General features: G+C 40.3%; 1 protein-coding gene across 3 annotated transcripts in view; it reads right to left on the reverse strand.

Moving 5' to 3' along the window:
• LOC150078525 (mitochondrial 10-formyltetrahydrofolate dehydrogenase) overlaps positions 1-17,967 on the reverse strand; it is a 910,691-nt gene that overhangs the window by 175,352 nt on the left and 717,372 nt on the right. For all 3 annotated transcript variants that reach the window (XM_090385282.1, XM_090385283.1, XM_090385284.1), the window contains one exon: positions 10,519-10,617. In XM_090385282.1, coding sequence (XP_090241408.1) covers positions 10,519-10,617 — 99 coding nt within the window. The remainder of the gene's footprint in view (positions 1-10,518; positions 10,618-17,967) is intronic.

Genomic DNA, 17,967 nt, shown 5'->3' on the forward strand with positions numbered 1-17,967 from the left:
ACCATTAAACCAACAATTGTCCAATCTGAGAGAGTGTTTTCGATCATTGGTCTCTTTAACACAAAAATAAGGTCAAGTCTATCAGGAAAAATGCTTAATATACTGTGTTTTTTAAAGGATCATTTTCAGAAAAATGATCCTTTGGATAGATCCCATCCACCCCGGGTGCCTTTCTTGTGTTTATCTTCAACAGTTTCTCTTCCACTTTACTCCCAGTTATTTCAAGATTCTGTAGCTTACTGCAAGAGTTGAATACACCTCTGGCATTCACCTTGCTGAAAAACTCCTCATGTGTGAATGTCGATGCAAAATATTCATTTAGTTTGTTAGCTACCTGAGCAGGATCAACAACAGTTGCCCCATCAATATCAATGTCTAAATGATCCTGCAGTGCTTCTTTAGCCAGTGCCTCCATTAATTTTCCTGGAACAGAAGTTAAGCTCACAGGTCTATAATTACTTGTGTCAGCCTTTGATCCTCCTTTGTAAATTGGGGTCACATTTGCACATTTCCAGTCTATGGGTACCTCCCCTGAGTCCAAGGAAGCTCTCATAATTATGGCTAAGGGTTTGCTTACTTCCTTTGCTGCCTCCTGTAATATAACTGGATAGATCCCATCCACCCCGGGTGCCTTTCTTGTGTTTATCTTCAACAGTTTCTCCTCCACTTTACTCCCAGTTATTTCAAGATTCTGTAGCTTACTGCAAGAGTTGAATACACCTCTGGCATTCACCTTGCTGAAAAACTCCTCATGTGTGAATGTCGATGCAAAATATTCATTTAGTTTGTTAGCTACCTGAGCAGGATCAACAACAGTTGCCCCATCAATATCAAGTGGACCAATCCGATTCATCCCCTTCCTTCTAGAGCAATAAATAGTAAAGTAATTTCCCCAAGCTGTTTTTTTTCCCATTATTTTTATTTATTTATTTATTTATTATTATTATTATTATAGGGCTTATTATTTTTTTGTTTACTATACGAGAAGATAGTTTTTATTCAAAGGATTTGAATACAATTTGTAATTTTGTATAATCTCAAGTTGGTTACTTTTTTGGAGAATTTTAATTTTTTTATCTTTTTTACTATAAGAGGTGATAGATTTTGTTTAAAAGATTTGATTACGATTTGTACAATCTACCCAAGATAAAATAAATACCTGTGTTATAAGCTTTTAATTATTTTCCCTAAGTCTGAAAAAATCAGTTTTAAAACCGGTTTTAAGAGTAAACTTCGGTTAAACTCGGTTTTATGCAAGCCCTAATCCCATCCCTGTAGAAGCAGTCTCTCCTGTTAACAAGTACAGACCAGGCTGAAAAAAATTCTACCCCTTGAGCCATTCACAATCTTTCCAAGGCAGAATTGATTGACAGGGCTCTGATCATATACTCCCTCCTATCGTGTCTGGGCAGAATTGCAGATACTTTCAAATTCAATCCTAATTCACGGCTTTTTATCAACAGTGACCTATACTTGTTAAGTAATTCCGCTGGTCTCCAACTCTTAATATCATTAGTGCAAACGTGTACAACTATATCATCTTTTATCTTTTGATGGTTCAACTGTTGATGATCCTGCTCAGATAGCAAACAAACTGAATGAGTATTTTGCTCTACATTCACACATGAGGAATTATTAAAGTTTGAAAATGGTAGAAGGTTATCAAATTGTAGCAGAATGCTTAATGATTTTGTAATAACTGAGAGCAAAGTGGAGAGAGAAATTGTGAAGTTAAACATAAGAAAAGCACCTGGGGTATTAGTATTAGTAGAGGCATTTGATGCAAGAAAGCAAGCTTATGCAGCATCAGCAAAAAAAAAAAAAAAAAAAAAACCCACTTCCACTTCACCCCTCTGTTCGTTTAAAATACCTGTCCAGCTGAGCCTTAAACTTATTTAGGCTATCAACCTCCACCACAAGGGATGGAAGTCTGTTCCACCAACCAACCACCCGCTGGCTAAAGGCAAATTTCCGCACGTCTATCCTACATCTGTCTTTCCTCAATTTGAATTTATGCCCTCTCAGGTGATTTTTCTGAGCTAGAGGAAGAATCCCATCAGCATTGAGCATGCTCAAACCATTCAAGGCTTTATACACCTCTATCAGATCACCTCGCTGGTGCCTAGTCTCCAGACACTGTAATTTGCAAAACCTTAAGCCTTTCTTCGTAAGAGCACCCCTTTGTTCCATTCACTAATCTTGTTGCCCTTCTCTGTACTCGTTCCAGCAGCTCTACATCCTTCTTGAAATGAGGCCTCCAGACCTGTATACAGTACTCTAGGTGTGGCCTGACCATTGCCTTATACAATGGAATAATCACCTCCTTATCCCTGCTGGAAAAATTCCTGTATATCATTGACAATACTCCATGAGCTGCTCTAGCAGCCTGTCTGCACTGTCAGAGAACTTCATATCTGCCTGCACAACCACCCCCAAGTCCCTTTCATTCTCTACCACTGTCAGTGTAGTACCACAGAGTTGATACGTTGCTCTGGGGTTGCTGTTTCCCATGTGTAGTACTTTACATTTGTCAATGTTAAACTTCATTTGCCACCTCTCAGCCCATCTGCTCAACCTTTCCAGATCCTGTTGCAGCAGCATAGTGTCAGTAGTGTCCTTGACAACCCTGCCAACCTTTGTATCGTCTGCAAACTTGGACATTAAGCTTGATATACCATCATCAATATCATTTATAAATACAGAAAACAATAATGGACCCAACACTGAGCCCTGAGGGACTCCACTAATAACATTAGTCCACGATGAGCAGTGTCCATTGATTACCACTCTCTGTCTTCTCCCCCTCAACCACCCCTTTATCCATAGCAGCAATTTGCCTCCAATGTCACACTGCTCCAATTTGTGTAGCAGTCTTCCATGTGCAACAGTATCAAAAGCCTTTCTCAGATCAAAGTATATAATATCAAAGTTATTCCCTGCATCCAGTTCTTTTGTGACTGCATCATAGTATCCAATCAAGTTGGTCAGGCAAGACTTCCCCTTAACAAAACCATGCTGTGTCTGAGCTATAACTGAAGTCTTGTCTAAATGATCCTGCAGTGCTTCTTTAGCCAGTGCCTCCATTAATTTTCCTGGAACAGAAGTTAAGCTCACAGGTCTATAATTACTTGTGTCAGCCTTTGATCCTCCTTTGTAAATTGGGGTCACATTTGCACATTTCCAGTCTATGGGTACCTCCCCTGAGTCCAAGGAAGCTCTCATAATTATGGCTAAGGGTTTGCTTACTTCCTTTGCTGCCTCCTGTAATATAACTGGATAGATCCCATCCACCCCGGGTGCCTTTCTTGTGTTTATCTTCAACAGTTTCTCCTCCACTTTACTCCCAGTTATTTCAAGATTCTGTAGCTTACTGCAAGAGTTGAATACACCTCTGGCATTCACCTTGCTGAAAAACTCCTCATGTGTGAATGTCGATGCAAAATATTCATTTAGTTTGTTAGCTACCTGAGCAGGATCAACAACAGTTGCCCCATCAATATCAAGTGGACCAATCCGATTCATCCCCTTCCTTCTAGAGTTTACATAAGTAAAGAACTCTTTGCTGATTTTCTTTGCATCCCTTGCCAAGGATTTCTCGTAATCTGCCTTCGCCTGCCTAATCTCCTTTGTAACTTGGTTGCATATGAACTTGTATCTATCACAGGCTTCTGTGTCATGTGTTAATTTGTAAGTATCCCATGCATTTTTCTTCTCTGCCATATGCCTCATTAGTTCATCTGACATCCATTTTGGCCTAAACCTTGAACAATATTTCTTAGTTGGTATGTAAAGCCTAGTAGCTTCCAAGATAGGTTCTTTGAATGCTTCCCATTTTGGATTTGCTGTTGGTAACATCATCAGTTGGTCCCACTGTATAGAATTTAAATACTGTCTCAGTCCATCGTAGTCGCCTTTCCGGAAGCAATAACCCTTCCCTTTACCCCTAATGGTAGTTACCTCTTTGAGTAAATCCCACTTCAGCACACTGTGATCACTGCCACCTAGTGGTTCATTTATCTGCAGATTATTAATGCATGAAGAATCACTGCTGATAATCAAATCAAGAGTATTACTCCCTCTAGTTGCCTCGCGAACATGCTGATGTAGAAAACAATCATCCAATAAATCCACAAAAGCCCTGCTAGTGTGTGAGTAACCAGCCCCCAAATTCCAGTCAATATCTGGGAAATTAAAATCTCCCATTATAAGACTCTCTGATTTACTGGCCCACTCTATTTCCCTGTACAGTTCCTTATTATACTCATCAGAGTCATTAGGCCTATAGCACACTCCTACTCTCAATTTTGATCTCCCAATGCTTATGTCACACCAAACTGACTCAACACTGCACTGTCCAGCGATGTCGACTGGCTTCACTTCCTTGGTTTTTATGTGTTTCTTAACTAATAGCATAACCCCTCCCCCCTACCTATCCTGCCTATCCTTTCTGTAGATGTTGTACTCCCCAAATTGCAGTTCTGCATCCCTTATATCTGTGTGACACCACGTCTCTGATATCCCAACAATATCTGCCTTTGATGTTTTGAGCAATACCTCAAATTCATCAAATTTATTTACTAAACTCCTAGCATTGGTGTACACGCAAGTATACCTGCACCTGTTTCTATTCTTAGCTACCCTAACACAACCCATGTGTTTACTTGTACCGCAATGGCTCCCCAGCAGTCTCTAAAATACCATGCATCTTGTTTTTCAGGCTTCTGCTCATTCTAATAGAAGCAGTGCAAGAATCTCTTTCACCTCTGCCAGTGGCTACTGTCAATCTATTGGTCTTTGTCTCCCCCCAAGCTAGCAGTTTTCCGACCCACCTAACACTGCCTCGATAGCATCAGCAAATATTCTTGCACCCTTTCTATTTAAGTGTATCCCATCCCTGTAGAAGCAATCTCTCCTGTTAACAAGTACAGTCCAGGCTGAAAAAAATTCTACCCCTTGAGCCTTGCACAATCTTTCCAGGGCCAAATTGATCGACAAGGCTCTCATCATATACTCCCTCCTATAGTGTCTGGGCAGAATTGCAGACACTTTCAAATTCAACCCTAATTCTCGGCTTTTGTTCAACAGTGGCCCGTACTTGTTAAGTAATTCTGCCGGTCTCCTACTCTTAATATTATTAGTGCCAACGTGTACAACTATATCACCTTTTGTGCCCTTAAAAGATGATATTCGCTCTACAACATCATCAACCTTTGCCCCTGGCAGACATACCCTGGTCCTGTTCCACCTATCTTTTTTACAAAGCATGTTCCCTGTTTCCCTGACAATAGAGTCACCAACAACTACTAGTTCCTTCGGGACCAGCGCATTCTGCCTTGGGGGTTGCCTCTGTGTCACGCGATGCCCAAGTGCAAGCTCCGGCGTTGATGTGGGCAGCTGAGAGCTTGATGGGCCCCTCGATTTAGTTTCTTCGAGGGCATCCACCCTGTCCTTCAAGCTCTCATATAGGCCAACTAGAACGCAGAGTTGTTGCCTGATATCGATACACTCCTTGCATCGCGCACACACAAAGACATCGCCCTTGGCAGTATCATGTCCTGTACCCGATTGCTCTGCAAACATCAAGCAAACAGTGCATTTTATAAGGCTGTGAGTCAGATGACAACTGCCCCCCCCTCAGTTCTGCTCTGAGCCACAGCACTTCCATTAGCTTGAGCCTTTTGCTTTGCTGCTCTGGTCTGAGTCATGATTCTATTAATTTATTAATTAATTATGTTATGTTATTAATTATGTTAAATATAATTAATTATATTACGTTTGTAATCTAAGTCGTTATATGTATTTATTTAAACGTACAATTTAACTGCTAACAAAGTTCAACTAACGCTATCTAGTACGGTATATAACTATCGTATCACAAAGGCGGGAAAATTACGAACGGTAGCGGAGTTGAAACACGTGGAAACCCTTACCGATACTTTTATGCAATTACAAGGCCGAGTAAAGAATAAATACACCAAATTAATCAGAAAATCACAAAATAATGTTATACTACTAAATTTAAATCAAAGGTTTTTGAAAAACAATAATTTCAAATCAATAAGAAAAATCCACTTAGCGGCTTTGAACACGACCGTCTCTAGTAGCCTCGTCAGCAGTTCGTCAGCACCTCGTTAGCCTCGTCACATGTTCCAATACAAACAGCACAAGAATGATTGGATCTATGGGATGGGTGTATGGGATCTATCCAGTTATATTAAAGGAGGTGGCAAAGCAACAAAGCAAACCCTTAGCCATAATTATGAGAGCATCCTTGGACTCAGAGGAGGTTCCCACAGACTTGAGATGTGAAATGTATCCCCAATTCACAAAGGGGGATCGAAGGGTGACACAAGTAATTACAGACCAGTTAGTTTAACTTCTGTTCGGGGAATTTAATGGAGTCACTGGTTAAAGATGCATTGCAGGATCATCTAGACAAGACTGCAGCAATAATTCTGACACAGCATGGGTTTGTTAAGGGAAAGTCTTGTTTCACAAATTTGATAGGATATTATGATGTGGTTACAAAGGAACTGGATGCAAAAAATAATTTTGATATCATATATTTGGATTTCAGGAAAGCTTTTGACACTGTTGCGAATGAAAGACTGTTGTTCAAATTGGAGCAGAATGGTATTTAAGGGTAAGTTGCTACAATGATAAAAGGATGGTTAAGTGGGAGAAGACAGAGGGTGGTAATCAATGGGTGCTGCTCTTCATGGACTAATGTTATTAGTGGAGTCCCACAAGGTTCAGTGTTGGGTCCACTGTTGTTTTGTATATTCACCAATGATACTGATGAAGGTATATCAGGCTTAATGTCAAAGTTTGCAGATGATACAAAGTTTGGCAGAGTTGTTAATGACAGTAATGGCAGTGTGCTACTGCAACAGGATCGAGATAATTTGGGCAGATGTTGTTGTTGTTTGTTATTTGGCTTTTAGGAGCATTAGCAACTAAGGCCATATTGTTCCGGAAATATGCGGTGGTCATTCCCTTGACCTTTCCGCATCCTCCTTATTTGGTGGTGACGGGTTCGAACCCGTGAGCAGTGCAGACAGCAATTTTGCATGAGGTATAAGGAGGTGATTGTTGCCTTGTATAAGGCAATGGTCAGGCCACACCTTGACTGCTGCATACATATCTGGAGACATGATTTTAGGAAGGATTTAAAGTTACTAGAACAAGTGCAGAGAAGGGCAACAAAATTGGTGGGTGGAACATAGGGTTGCTGTTACCAAGAAAGGCTTAATTTCTGCAAATTGCAGCATCTGGAGACTAGGCACCTGCAAGGTGACCTTGAATGTGAACTTTTATGGCCTTGAATGGTTTAAGCAAGCTCAATGCTAATGAGGTTCTTCCTCTTGCTCAGATTACTCACCCGAGGGGACATAAATTCAAATTGAGGAAAGTCAATTGTAGAATAGATGTGCAGAAATTTGCCTTTAACCTGCGGGTGGTTGATAGTTTGAACAAATTTTCATCTGTTATTGTGGAGGTCAAAAACTTAAGTAAGTTCAAGGTAGAACTAGATAAGCATTTAGAGTGAATGGATGGTTTTATTTATTTATTTATTTTTTTTCTATATAAGCTTTCTTGCATCATATGTCTCTGGTAATGCTAATTCCAACAGGGTTGCACTACTTGGCTATCCCAGACCATTGCATTATTTTAAAAAATTCCTCTGTGTCTGCAGGAAAGAAGATCAAAGACAGGATTAATTACAGTTTTTTTAACATGCAATATGATGGGAACAAACAAGATGAAGCCGCTAGTTACAGGCAAGAGTAACTCGCCTAGACATTTTAAATGAGTAAAACAGCTGCCTGATGAATATGCCAATAACACCAATACTTGGATGACAGCTTCTTTATTTGAAGATTATCTTCATAAATGGGATTGGCAATTGGATAAGAAAAACAATAAAATTGCATTGGTTTTGTACAACTGCTCAGCTCAGCCAAAGTTGACTTTCAAAAATATTGAATTAATCTTTCTACCATCAAATACCATATCACTGATTCAACCTCTTAACCAGGGAATAATAAAAACCTTTAAGACCTTTTATAGATTGGGTAATGAGGTAATCGAGTAATCATCCAGTCTACAGATGATTTGAGAACATCATCCGATATCACAAAGCAGATTATTGTTCTAGATGCACTTCATATGGCAATGAGTGCCTGGGAATGAACTTTCTGAAACTTGCATCAGCAACTGTTTCAAAAAATGTGGATTAATTATTCATGATGGACAACTAAGTCACGATACTGATTACATTGAAAAGCCTGAAGACATGGGTGAACAGGAGTTTAATAATTGGGTGGACATAGCCAGTAATCTAAAAGTTACTACAGCTTTAACAAATGAAGAAATTGACCAATCTATTACTGATAGTTTCACCAAGGAACAGAAAAATGAAGATGAACCCAACCGAATTCCACATACAAAACAGGCAAGCTCGTGAAGCTGCAGCTGTCCTGAGGAGTGTTGGAAGAAACTGGTGCAAGTGATCATGAATATAGACTGTTATATAATATTGAGAGCGCCTCTGTAGCCAGGTGGAAAGGAGCAGCGGTGCGTAGCACACGCTTCTTGATTAGACCGGGGTTCGAGCCCGTCACCACCAAATATGGAGGATGCAGAAAGGTCAAGGGAATGACTACCGCATATTCCCGGAGCAATATGGCCTTAGTTGCTAATGCTCCTAAAAACCAAATAACAAACAAACAAACAAACATAATATTCAAAAAATTTATAAAGAGATTTTGTAGTGATATTTTAAAACAACCGTTTAAAACAATCAAAAATAAGTGAAATTTTTAAATTATAATACTTTTACAAAGTGTTATGTTTAATTAATATGTATATTAATTAAGTATGTAATTATAATTTTTTTTTTTTTTTATTTAGCATTAGCAAGGGCACATGATGCAAGAAAGCAAGCTTATATAGCATCAGCTAAAAAAAAAACAAAAAAAAAAAAACATACACATCCTTCTCATTTCACAATCCACTTGCTCCAAATGTTTGTCTAGCTCTGCCTTGAATCTGTTTCAGCTATCAACTTCTACAATGACACATGGAAGTTTGTTCCAGCAATCAACCACCCACTGTCTAAAGGCAAACATCTGCACATCCATCCTACAACTATCTTTCCTCAGTTTGAATTTATGCCCTCTCAGGAAATTATTCTGAGCAAGAGGAAGAATTCCATCAGCATTGAGCATGCTCAAACCACTCAAGGCTTTATACACCTTGATCAGATCACCATGCAGGTGCCTAGTCTCCAGACACTAATTGCAAAACTTAAGCCTTTCTTCATAAGAGCATCCCTTTGTCCCATTCACTAACCTTTTTGCCCTTCTCTGTACTCGTTCCAACAGCTCTACACCCTTCTTAAAATGAGCCTCCAGACCTGTATACAGTACTCAAGGTGTGGCCTGACTATACCCTTATACAAGGGGATAATCACCTCCTTCACAATACTAGAAAAATTTCTGTATATCATTGACAAGACACCATGAGCTACTCTTGCAGACCGTCTACACTGCTCAGAAAACTTCATATCTGCCTACACAATTATCCCCAGGTCCTTTACATTCTCTATCACCCGCAGGATAGTACCACACAGTTGATACATTATCTGGGATTACTGCTACCCATATGCAGTACTTTACATTTGTCAATGTTAAACTTCAGTTGCCACCTCTCAGCCCATTTGCTCAACTTTTCTAGATCCTGTTGCAGCAGCATACTTCATTAGCGTCATTAACAACCCTTCCAACCTTCATACTGTCTAGAAACTTGGACATTAAGCCTGATATACCATCATCGATATCATTGATGAATACAGAAAACAACAATGTACCCAACACTGAGCCCTGGAGACCTACACTAATAATTAGTCCATGAAGAGCATTGTCCATTGATTACCACTCTCTGTCTTCTTCCACTCAACCATCCCTTTATCCATAGCAGCAATTTGCTTCCAATGCCACACTGCTCCAATTTGAGCAGCAGTCTTCCATGTGCAACAGTAACAAAGAATAACTTTGATATCAAATATATGATATCAAAGTTATTCTTTGCATCCAGTTCCTTTGAGACTACATCACAGTACCCAATCAAATTGGTCAGACAAGGATTCCCCTTAACAAACCCATGCTGTGTCCGAGCTATAACTGAATCTCTAGATGATGATCCTGCAATGCTTCTTTAACCAGTGCCTCCATTACTTTCCCTGGAACAGGTTTCACCACTTTTCTAGCCTTCCGACATGATATGTTCAGCGCTGCCTCGAGTCTTTGAATTTTTTTCTTTTTCCTCCTTCCACCTCTGGTATATCATGAGCGGTGTTTTTATTTAGCATAATTTAAAAGAAGCTAACGAACATGACTAAAAGTAATAAACTATTTTTCAAGCACAATTTAATATGGCAATTAATCAAAATGATGGTGAAAATTTCCCACGAACTCAAAATTCTTTGTCTATATTAGAAATAATTGAATAACTTACTACTCTGCTTATAAATTCTTCATGAATTGATTCTTCCAAAAACAAACGACCTGCAGCAATGCAATTTTCTCCTTTATTAAAGAAAACACCATTCATAGCCTGAAAATTGGAATATAAATAGAATGTAAATATAAATGTGTGGAATATAAATTACACACATTTAAAATCTTATGTCAAATTACACACATTTAAAAAAATTAAAAAGTGTAATATTGTAAATTTGTTATTACACACATTTACAATTAGTCGGAACAAATTATAATCCTTAACTACATACAACAATGGGTGCACAAACTGCATTACTATAAATTTTTCACAAAACAAGCACCAGAACTGGAACAATTACCCTTACAGATTAAATTTTATTATAATCTGTAAACTAACCAAAAATTATTCAGTGTTCTATTATATTATAACATAACATACAAAGCTAATTAATTATATATACAGAAAATGGTGGTTATAGCAACCAAGTTTGCAAATTGAATTTTGATTCTAATAAGCAAAAATCAATGAACTTTATCCACAGGCTATAAAAATAAAGATAAAAGCACAAGTTTACACTTTATTATCAATTAAATGATGCATGTAAATCTGAATATTATCCACAGGTTAGCAAAATAAAAATAAATTTATATTTACATACAGTTTAATTAATATTAATTAAACATAACACTTTGTAATATGATTATAATTTTAAATAGACACTTATTTTAGATTGCTTTAAATCATCACTCATCACCATCTATCATCGTTCCGCTATTCCAAGGGTCGACTTTATGAAGTCTCGCCATCATACCCAGTCCATGTACTTCTCTCTGTCATTGATTTGACTTCAGTTTCCTCCTCTCTTAATGACATCGGTCTTTATCATGGCTTGCCATCTCATTAGCATTAGCAGAGGCATACGATGCAAGAAAGTAAGCTTATTCAGCATCAGCAAAAAAAAAAAAAAAAAATCCCATTTCACCCCTCCATTCATTCCAAATGCCTGTCCAGCTCAGCCTTAAATTTATTTAGGCTATAAGCTTTCATAACAAAAGATGAAAGCCTGTTCCACCAATCAACTACCCACTAGCTAAAGGCAAATTTCTGCACTTCTATTCTACAACTATCTTTCCTCAATTTGAAAACTGTGCCCACCCTCAGGTTCTCAGTCTGAGCAAGAGGAAGAATCTCATAAGCATTCAGCTTGCTCAACCCATTCAAGGCTTTATACACCTCAATCAGATCACCTTGCAGGTGCCTACACTCAGGTGCTGCAATTTGCAGAACTTAAGCCTTTCTTGGTAAGAGCACCCCTTTCTTCCCCTCACCAATCTTGTTGCCCTTTGTTGTACAATTAGTACAACAAAGGGCAACAAGATTGGTGAGGGGAACAAACTCTACATCCTTCCTAAAACGAGGCCTCCAGACCTATACCAGTATACTAGGTGTGGCCTGACCACTGCCTTGTATAACGAGATAATCACCTCCCTGTCCCTGCTAGCAAAATTCCTATATATCATTGACAAGACTCCATGACCTGTCCTGGCAGCACGTCTGCACTGCTCAACAAACTTCATATTTGACTGCACAATTACTCTCAAGCTTTTTTCACTTTCCACTTTCCTAAGTGCGATCACCATCCGAACGCCTGCAACGGTGGAGTGAATTCTTCAAAGCTTTGTATAATCACGACCCACCTCAGGGACCGCCAGCAACAGCACTCTCGATCGACCCCCCTGAGGTCTCCATGGTCGATGTTGAGCCTACAGTAGAAGAAGTGAAAGCAGCCATACAATCCCTGAAGAATGGCAGGGCACCAGGAGTGGACCAAGTCACCACAGAAGCGATCAAAGCCGGGGGAGATGTACTGCTTCGCCGACTACACTCACTCCTCAAAACCATCTGGTGCACTGAACAAATTCCGTTAACGTGGAGGAAAGCCATTATCGTACCAATCCACAAGAAAGGTGATAACCGGGACTGCAAGAACTACCGTGGCATCAGCCTCCTTTCCATCATCGGAAAGGTCTTTATGAAGATCATCCAGTCAAGACTGCAAAAACATCGCGAGCAAACCAGTCGAGAAGAACAGGCAGGATTTAGACCCGGGCGAGGATGCTGTGATCAAATCTTTGCCATTCGTCAGCTGATGGAGGAGAGGATCCGGTGTGGACAGCGAACCGTCATTGTTTTCATTGACTTTAAGTCTGCTTTCGACTGTGTCCACCGGCCTGCCTTATGGAAACTACTAGAGGTTGAACATGTACCTCGAAAAGTCATCACACTCCTCCAAACTGCATACAACGGTTTAACCAGCCAGGTGCGCATCCAGAACGATTTATCTGAGGAATTTACCATCCAAACTGGAGTCCGCCAAGGGGATGTAGCCTCCCCATTGCTTTTCAACATCGTGGTCGACGCCATTATGAGGCAAGCATTCAGAAACAGACAGGGCATACAATATGACAAGGATCACTATGTGACTGACCTGATGTTTGCTGATGATAGTGCTATCCTTGCCGGTAACGACGCTGAAGCCACGGACATCCTCTACGACATTGCCCGCATTGCCCGGCCATACGGTTTGAAGATCAATGCTGGTAAGACAAAGGCCCTGACAACAGATGGGTCGCAAACCACCATCTATCTCGAAGGCGTCCAGATCGAGCAAGTGCAGGACTTTAAATACCTTGGGGCGCTGGTCCAGGAGAAGAAAGTTGCATCCACCATGGAAATCCACAGCAGAATTGGACAGGCGGCCACTGCGTTCGCCTCGCTCAAATGGTGTCTATGGAAGAGGACCAACATTTCCACAAAGACTAAAATCCGACTCTTCCGGACTTTGATCCTGCCCATTCTTCTTTACGGATCGGAAACATGGATTTGTCTCAAGTTAGATTTGAACAAACTTGAGGTATTCCAAATGCGATGCCTGCGGCAGATCTTGGGCATCTCTCTTCGCGACCGCATCACTAATGATACCATCCGCGCCAGATGCCAACAGCAACCAACCATTGCCGACCAAATCCAGAAGCGAAGGCTCAGATGGTTTGGCCACGTATGTAGAATGGACACGAACAGAATACCATCCACACTCCTTTGGAGACAACGACCCACCCAATGGAGCATCCAACGGACCCCGCCTAGGAAAACGTGGGCCAAGCAAGTGGAAGATGACTTGAAGAGCCGACGTCTCGACCTTAACCAGGCCAGGACTGAAGCCATGGATCGTAAGGTATGGAAGAACATCACAGAGCAAGTCCGAAACCCTGCGGCACCTACAGCAGCATACTGGTTGCGTGGCCAACCACCTCCCCCAGCTGCCAGCTAAGGACCAAAGAAGAAGAGAAGAAGTGTAGTACCATACAGTCGGTACACTTCTCTTTGGTTATTGCTACCCATAAGCAGTACTTTGCATTTGTAAATGTTAAACTTCAGTTGCCACTTCTCAGCCCATTTTCCCAACTTATCTAGATCCAGTTGGAGTAGCATACTGTCTTTACTGTCGTTAACAACCTTTGTATCATTTGCAAACTTAGACATTAAACTTGATATACCTTCATCGATATCACTAATAAATATACAAAACAACAATGGGCCCAACACCAAACCCTGGGGAACTCCACTAATACCGTTTGTCCATGAAGAACAGTGTCCATTGATTACCACTCTCTGTTGTCTTCCACTCAACCATCTTGTAACAACTTACCTTTAATGCCATACCTCTCCAATTTGTACAGCAATCTTTCATGCGCAACAGTATCAAAAGCTTTCCTGAAATCCAAGTATACGATATCAAAATTATTTTTGGCATTAAGTTTCTTTGTGACCACATCATAGTACCCAATCAAATTGGTCAGATAAGACCTCCCTTTAACAAACCCATGCTGTGTCTGAACTATTACTGCAGTCTTGTCTAGATGATCCTGCAATGCTTCTTTAACCAGTGATTCGATTATTTTCCCCAGAACACAAGTTAAACTAACAGGTCTGTAGTTGCTTGTGTCACCTTTTGAACCGCCTTTGTGAATTGGTGATACATTATTATTATTATTATTAGCCATATGGTGCAAGGAAGCCTGAAGCTTATGCTGCACCAGCCAAAAAAAAAAAAAAAAAAAAACATTTCTGAATTACCCCGAGAGAGAGAGAGAGAGAGAGAGAGAGAGAGAGAGAGAAAACAAGAGTCAGAAGTAGAAGGGAATCATGAAGAAAGAGAAGAATGATGATATCCAGTTCAGGACTCTGGGTGTGCCAAGCCCATACTCGCCAGATGTGAGCCCCTGGGGTTGAATTTGCACAACTCCAGTCCACAGGGACCTCCCCTGAGTCCAAGGAAGCTCTTATAATTATGGCTAATAGTTTACTTACTTCATTAGCTGCCTCCTTTAATATAACTGGATAGATCTCATCTACCCCAGGTGCCTTCCTTATGTTTAACTTCAACAATTTCTCCTCCACTTTGCTCTCAGTTATTACAAAATCAATTAGCTCCCTGTTAGTGTTTGATAAACTCTTCATGTGTGAATGTAGATGCAAAATACTCAATGTTTATCAGCTACCTGAGCATGATCATCAATAGTCAACCCATATATATTAAGTGGTCCAATCTGATTCATCCCTTTCCTTCTAGAGTTTACATAAGTAAAGAATTCTTTGCTGTTTTTCTTTGCATCCTTTGCCAAGAATTTCTTGTAATCTGCCTTCATACTTGCCAGAGGCTTCTGTATCACCTGATGCATTATATACATCCCATATATTCTTCTTCTTCTCTGCCACAAGCCTCAATAATTCATCTGACATCCAATTAGGCCTAAACTTTGAACAGTATTTCAGTTGGAATGAAAAGCCTAGTAGCCTCCAAAATTAAGTCCCTGAAGGCTTCCCATTTTGAATTCAATGTTGGTAACATAATCTGTTGATCCCACTGTACATAATTTAAAAACTGTTTGAGACCTCTGTAGTCACCATTACAAAAGCAAAAGCCCTTCCCTTTAGCCTTGATGTAATTCCCACATTGTGGGAAATTACATCAATACATTGTGATCATTGTCACCCAGTTGTTCCCTTATCTGCAAATTCTTAATGCATGAATAATCACTGCTGATAATCAGATCAAGTGTATTACTCCCTCTGGCTGCCTTTCGAACATGTTGCTGTAGACAACAGTCATCCAATAAATCCACAAAAGTCTTGCTAGTGTGTGAGTGACCAACCCATAAGTTCCCAAATATCAGGAAAGTTAAAATTCCCCATTATTAGACATTCTGATTTACTGGTCCACCCTATTTTTCTGCATAATTGCTCATTACACTCACCAGATTCATTCGGTAATTCATTGTGTGTTAGATTCATAACACACCCTCATTTTTCCTTTCCCAGTGCTTATTTCACACCAAACAAACTCAACACTGCATTGTCAACTAAAATCATTTAATTGCACTTCCTTAGATTTTATGTGTTTCTTAACTAACAGCATAACCCCTAATCCTTTCCTGTCCTGTCTATCCTTCTTGTTCACATCGTACTCACCAAATTCCAATTCTGCACTGCTTATGTCTGTGTGACACCATGTCTCTGATATTCCAACCATATCTGCCTTTGATGTCTTGACTAGCACTTCAAGCTCAAATTTATTCACTATACTCCTAGCATTGATGTACATGCAAGTATACATGCACCTGTTTCTTCTCTTAGTTACTCTAACACAGCCCATGTATTTACTTGTTCCATTATGACTCCCAGCAGTCTTGGAAATCTCCATTACCTTGCTTTCCAGGCTGCTGCTCATTCAGTACGGCTTTAGGCAGATCGATGGTGGATCTAATTAAAGAAGGCATTTGATGCTGTAAAGAGCGAGAAAGTGTGGGAGGTTTTGAGAAACTTGGGGATAGAGGAACATCTTGTGGAGAGAATTGAGAATATGTGCACCAATACAGTGAGCAAAGTAAGAACAGTGTTGGTGTTGACGGAGAGCTAGAAATAATATCAGGTTTGAGGCGAGAGAGGCATCCTGTCACCACTACTGTTCATAGCTGTCATGAATGATGCGCTGTTGTTGTTGTTGTTATTTGGTTTTTAGGAGCATTAGTAACTAAGGCCATATTGCTCTGGGGATATGCAGTGGTCATTCCCTGACCTTTCCACATCCTCTGTATTTGGTGGCTCACGGGCTCGAACCCAAGTCTAATCAAGAACCATGTGCTATGCACTGCTGCTCCTGCCCACCTGGCTACGCAGGCGCCCATGAATGATGTGCAATGTAGAGTGGTGGAACAACTTGGAGAGGACCAGATGAAAGTCATGCTCTTCGCAGATGACCTCTGCATATGTGGAGAGAGCCAGGAATAAGTGCAATGGCAAGTTGATATATGGGCTAATATGGCCATATATCACCTGAAATTTGGACTGGTTTTCCATCTGGAGAGGAGTGAAGTAATGATCTAGGAAGCAACATTACAAAGACTGGCGTAATAGACGAAGAAATAAGTAGAAGGATATGAGCGGGTGGGAATCACTATAGGCAGACAAGAGATCTGATTTGGAATAGGAGCATACCACTGAAGTTTAAGAAGGCTACATATCAGGCCTTTTATGTACCAATTCTGACTTATGCATCTGAAACTTGGACTATGAAGAAAAAGGATTTAAGCAGAATTCAGGGGGCAGAAATTGATTTGTGAGGAGCACAGTCAGAAACAAATCAGGAATGATGTGATTAGGGAGAGAATTCAGGTTGAAAAAGTCCAGAATAGGATTGAAAGGTCCTGTTTGAAATGGTTTTGACATGTTGTTGTTTGGTTTTTAGGAGCATTAGCAACTAAAGCCATATTGCTTCGGGATATGCGGTGGTCATTCCCTGACCTTTCCGCATCTTCCGTATTTGGTGGTGATGGGCTCGAACCCCGGTCTAATCAAGAAGCATGTGCTACGCACTGCTGCTCTGGTTTGGACATGTCAAGAGGATAAATGAGAGACATCTCCCAAGAAGAATGTTTGATTTATAATTATGGGACAAAAGACCAAGGGGGAGGGGGAGACCAAGAATGAGATGGCAGGACGTGATAAAGACCGATATAATTAAGAGAGGAAGAAATTGGAGTGAAATCAATTGCAGAGAGAAGTACACAGACAGGGCATGGTGGCGAGGCTTCATACATTGACCCATGGAATAGCGGAACGATGATAGATGATGATAGATGAGACTACTGGGAATCATTGGGGTACAAGTAAACACATGGGTTGTGTTAGGGTAGCTAAGAAAAAGAACAGGTGCATGTATACTTGCGTGTACACCAATGCTAGGAGTTTGGTAAATAAATTTGATGAATTTGAGGTATTGCTCAAAACATCAAAGGCAGATATTGTGGGGATTTCAGAGACGTGGTGTCACACATATATAAGGAATGCAGAACTGGAATTTGGGGAGTACAATGTCTACAGAAAGGATAGACAGGATAG

Source organism: Mastigoproctus giganteus, chromosome 11 (assembly GCF_048544385.1).
Source record: "Mastigoproctus giganteus isolate SK-2022 chromosome 11, ASM4854438v1, whole genome shotgun sequence".
Lineage (NCBI taxonomy): Eukaryota > Metazoa > Arthropoda > Arachnida > Uropygi > Thelyphonidae > Mastigoproctus > Mastigoproctus giganteus.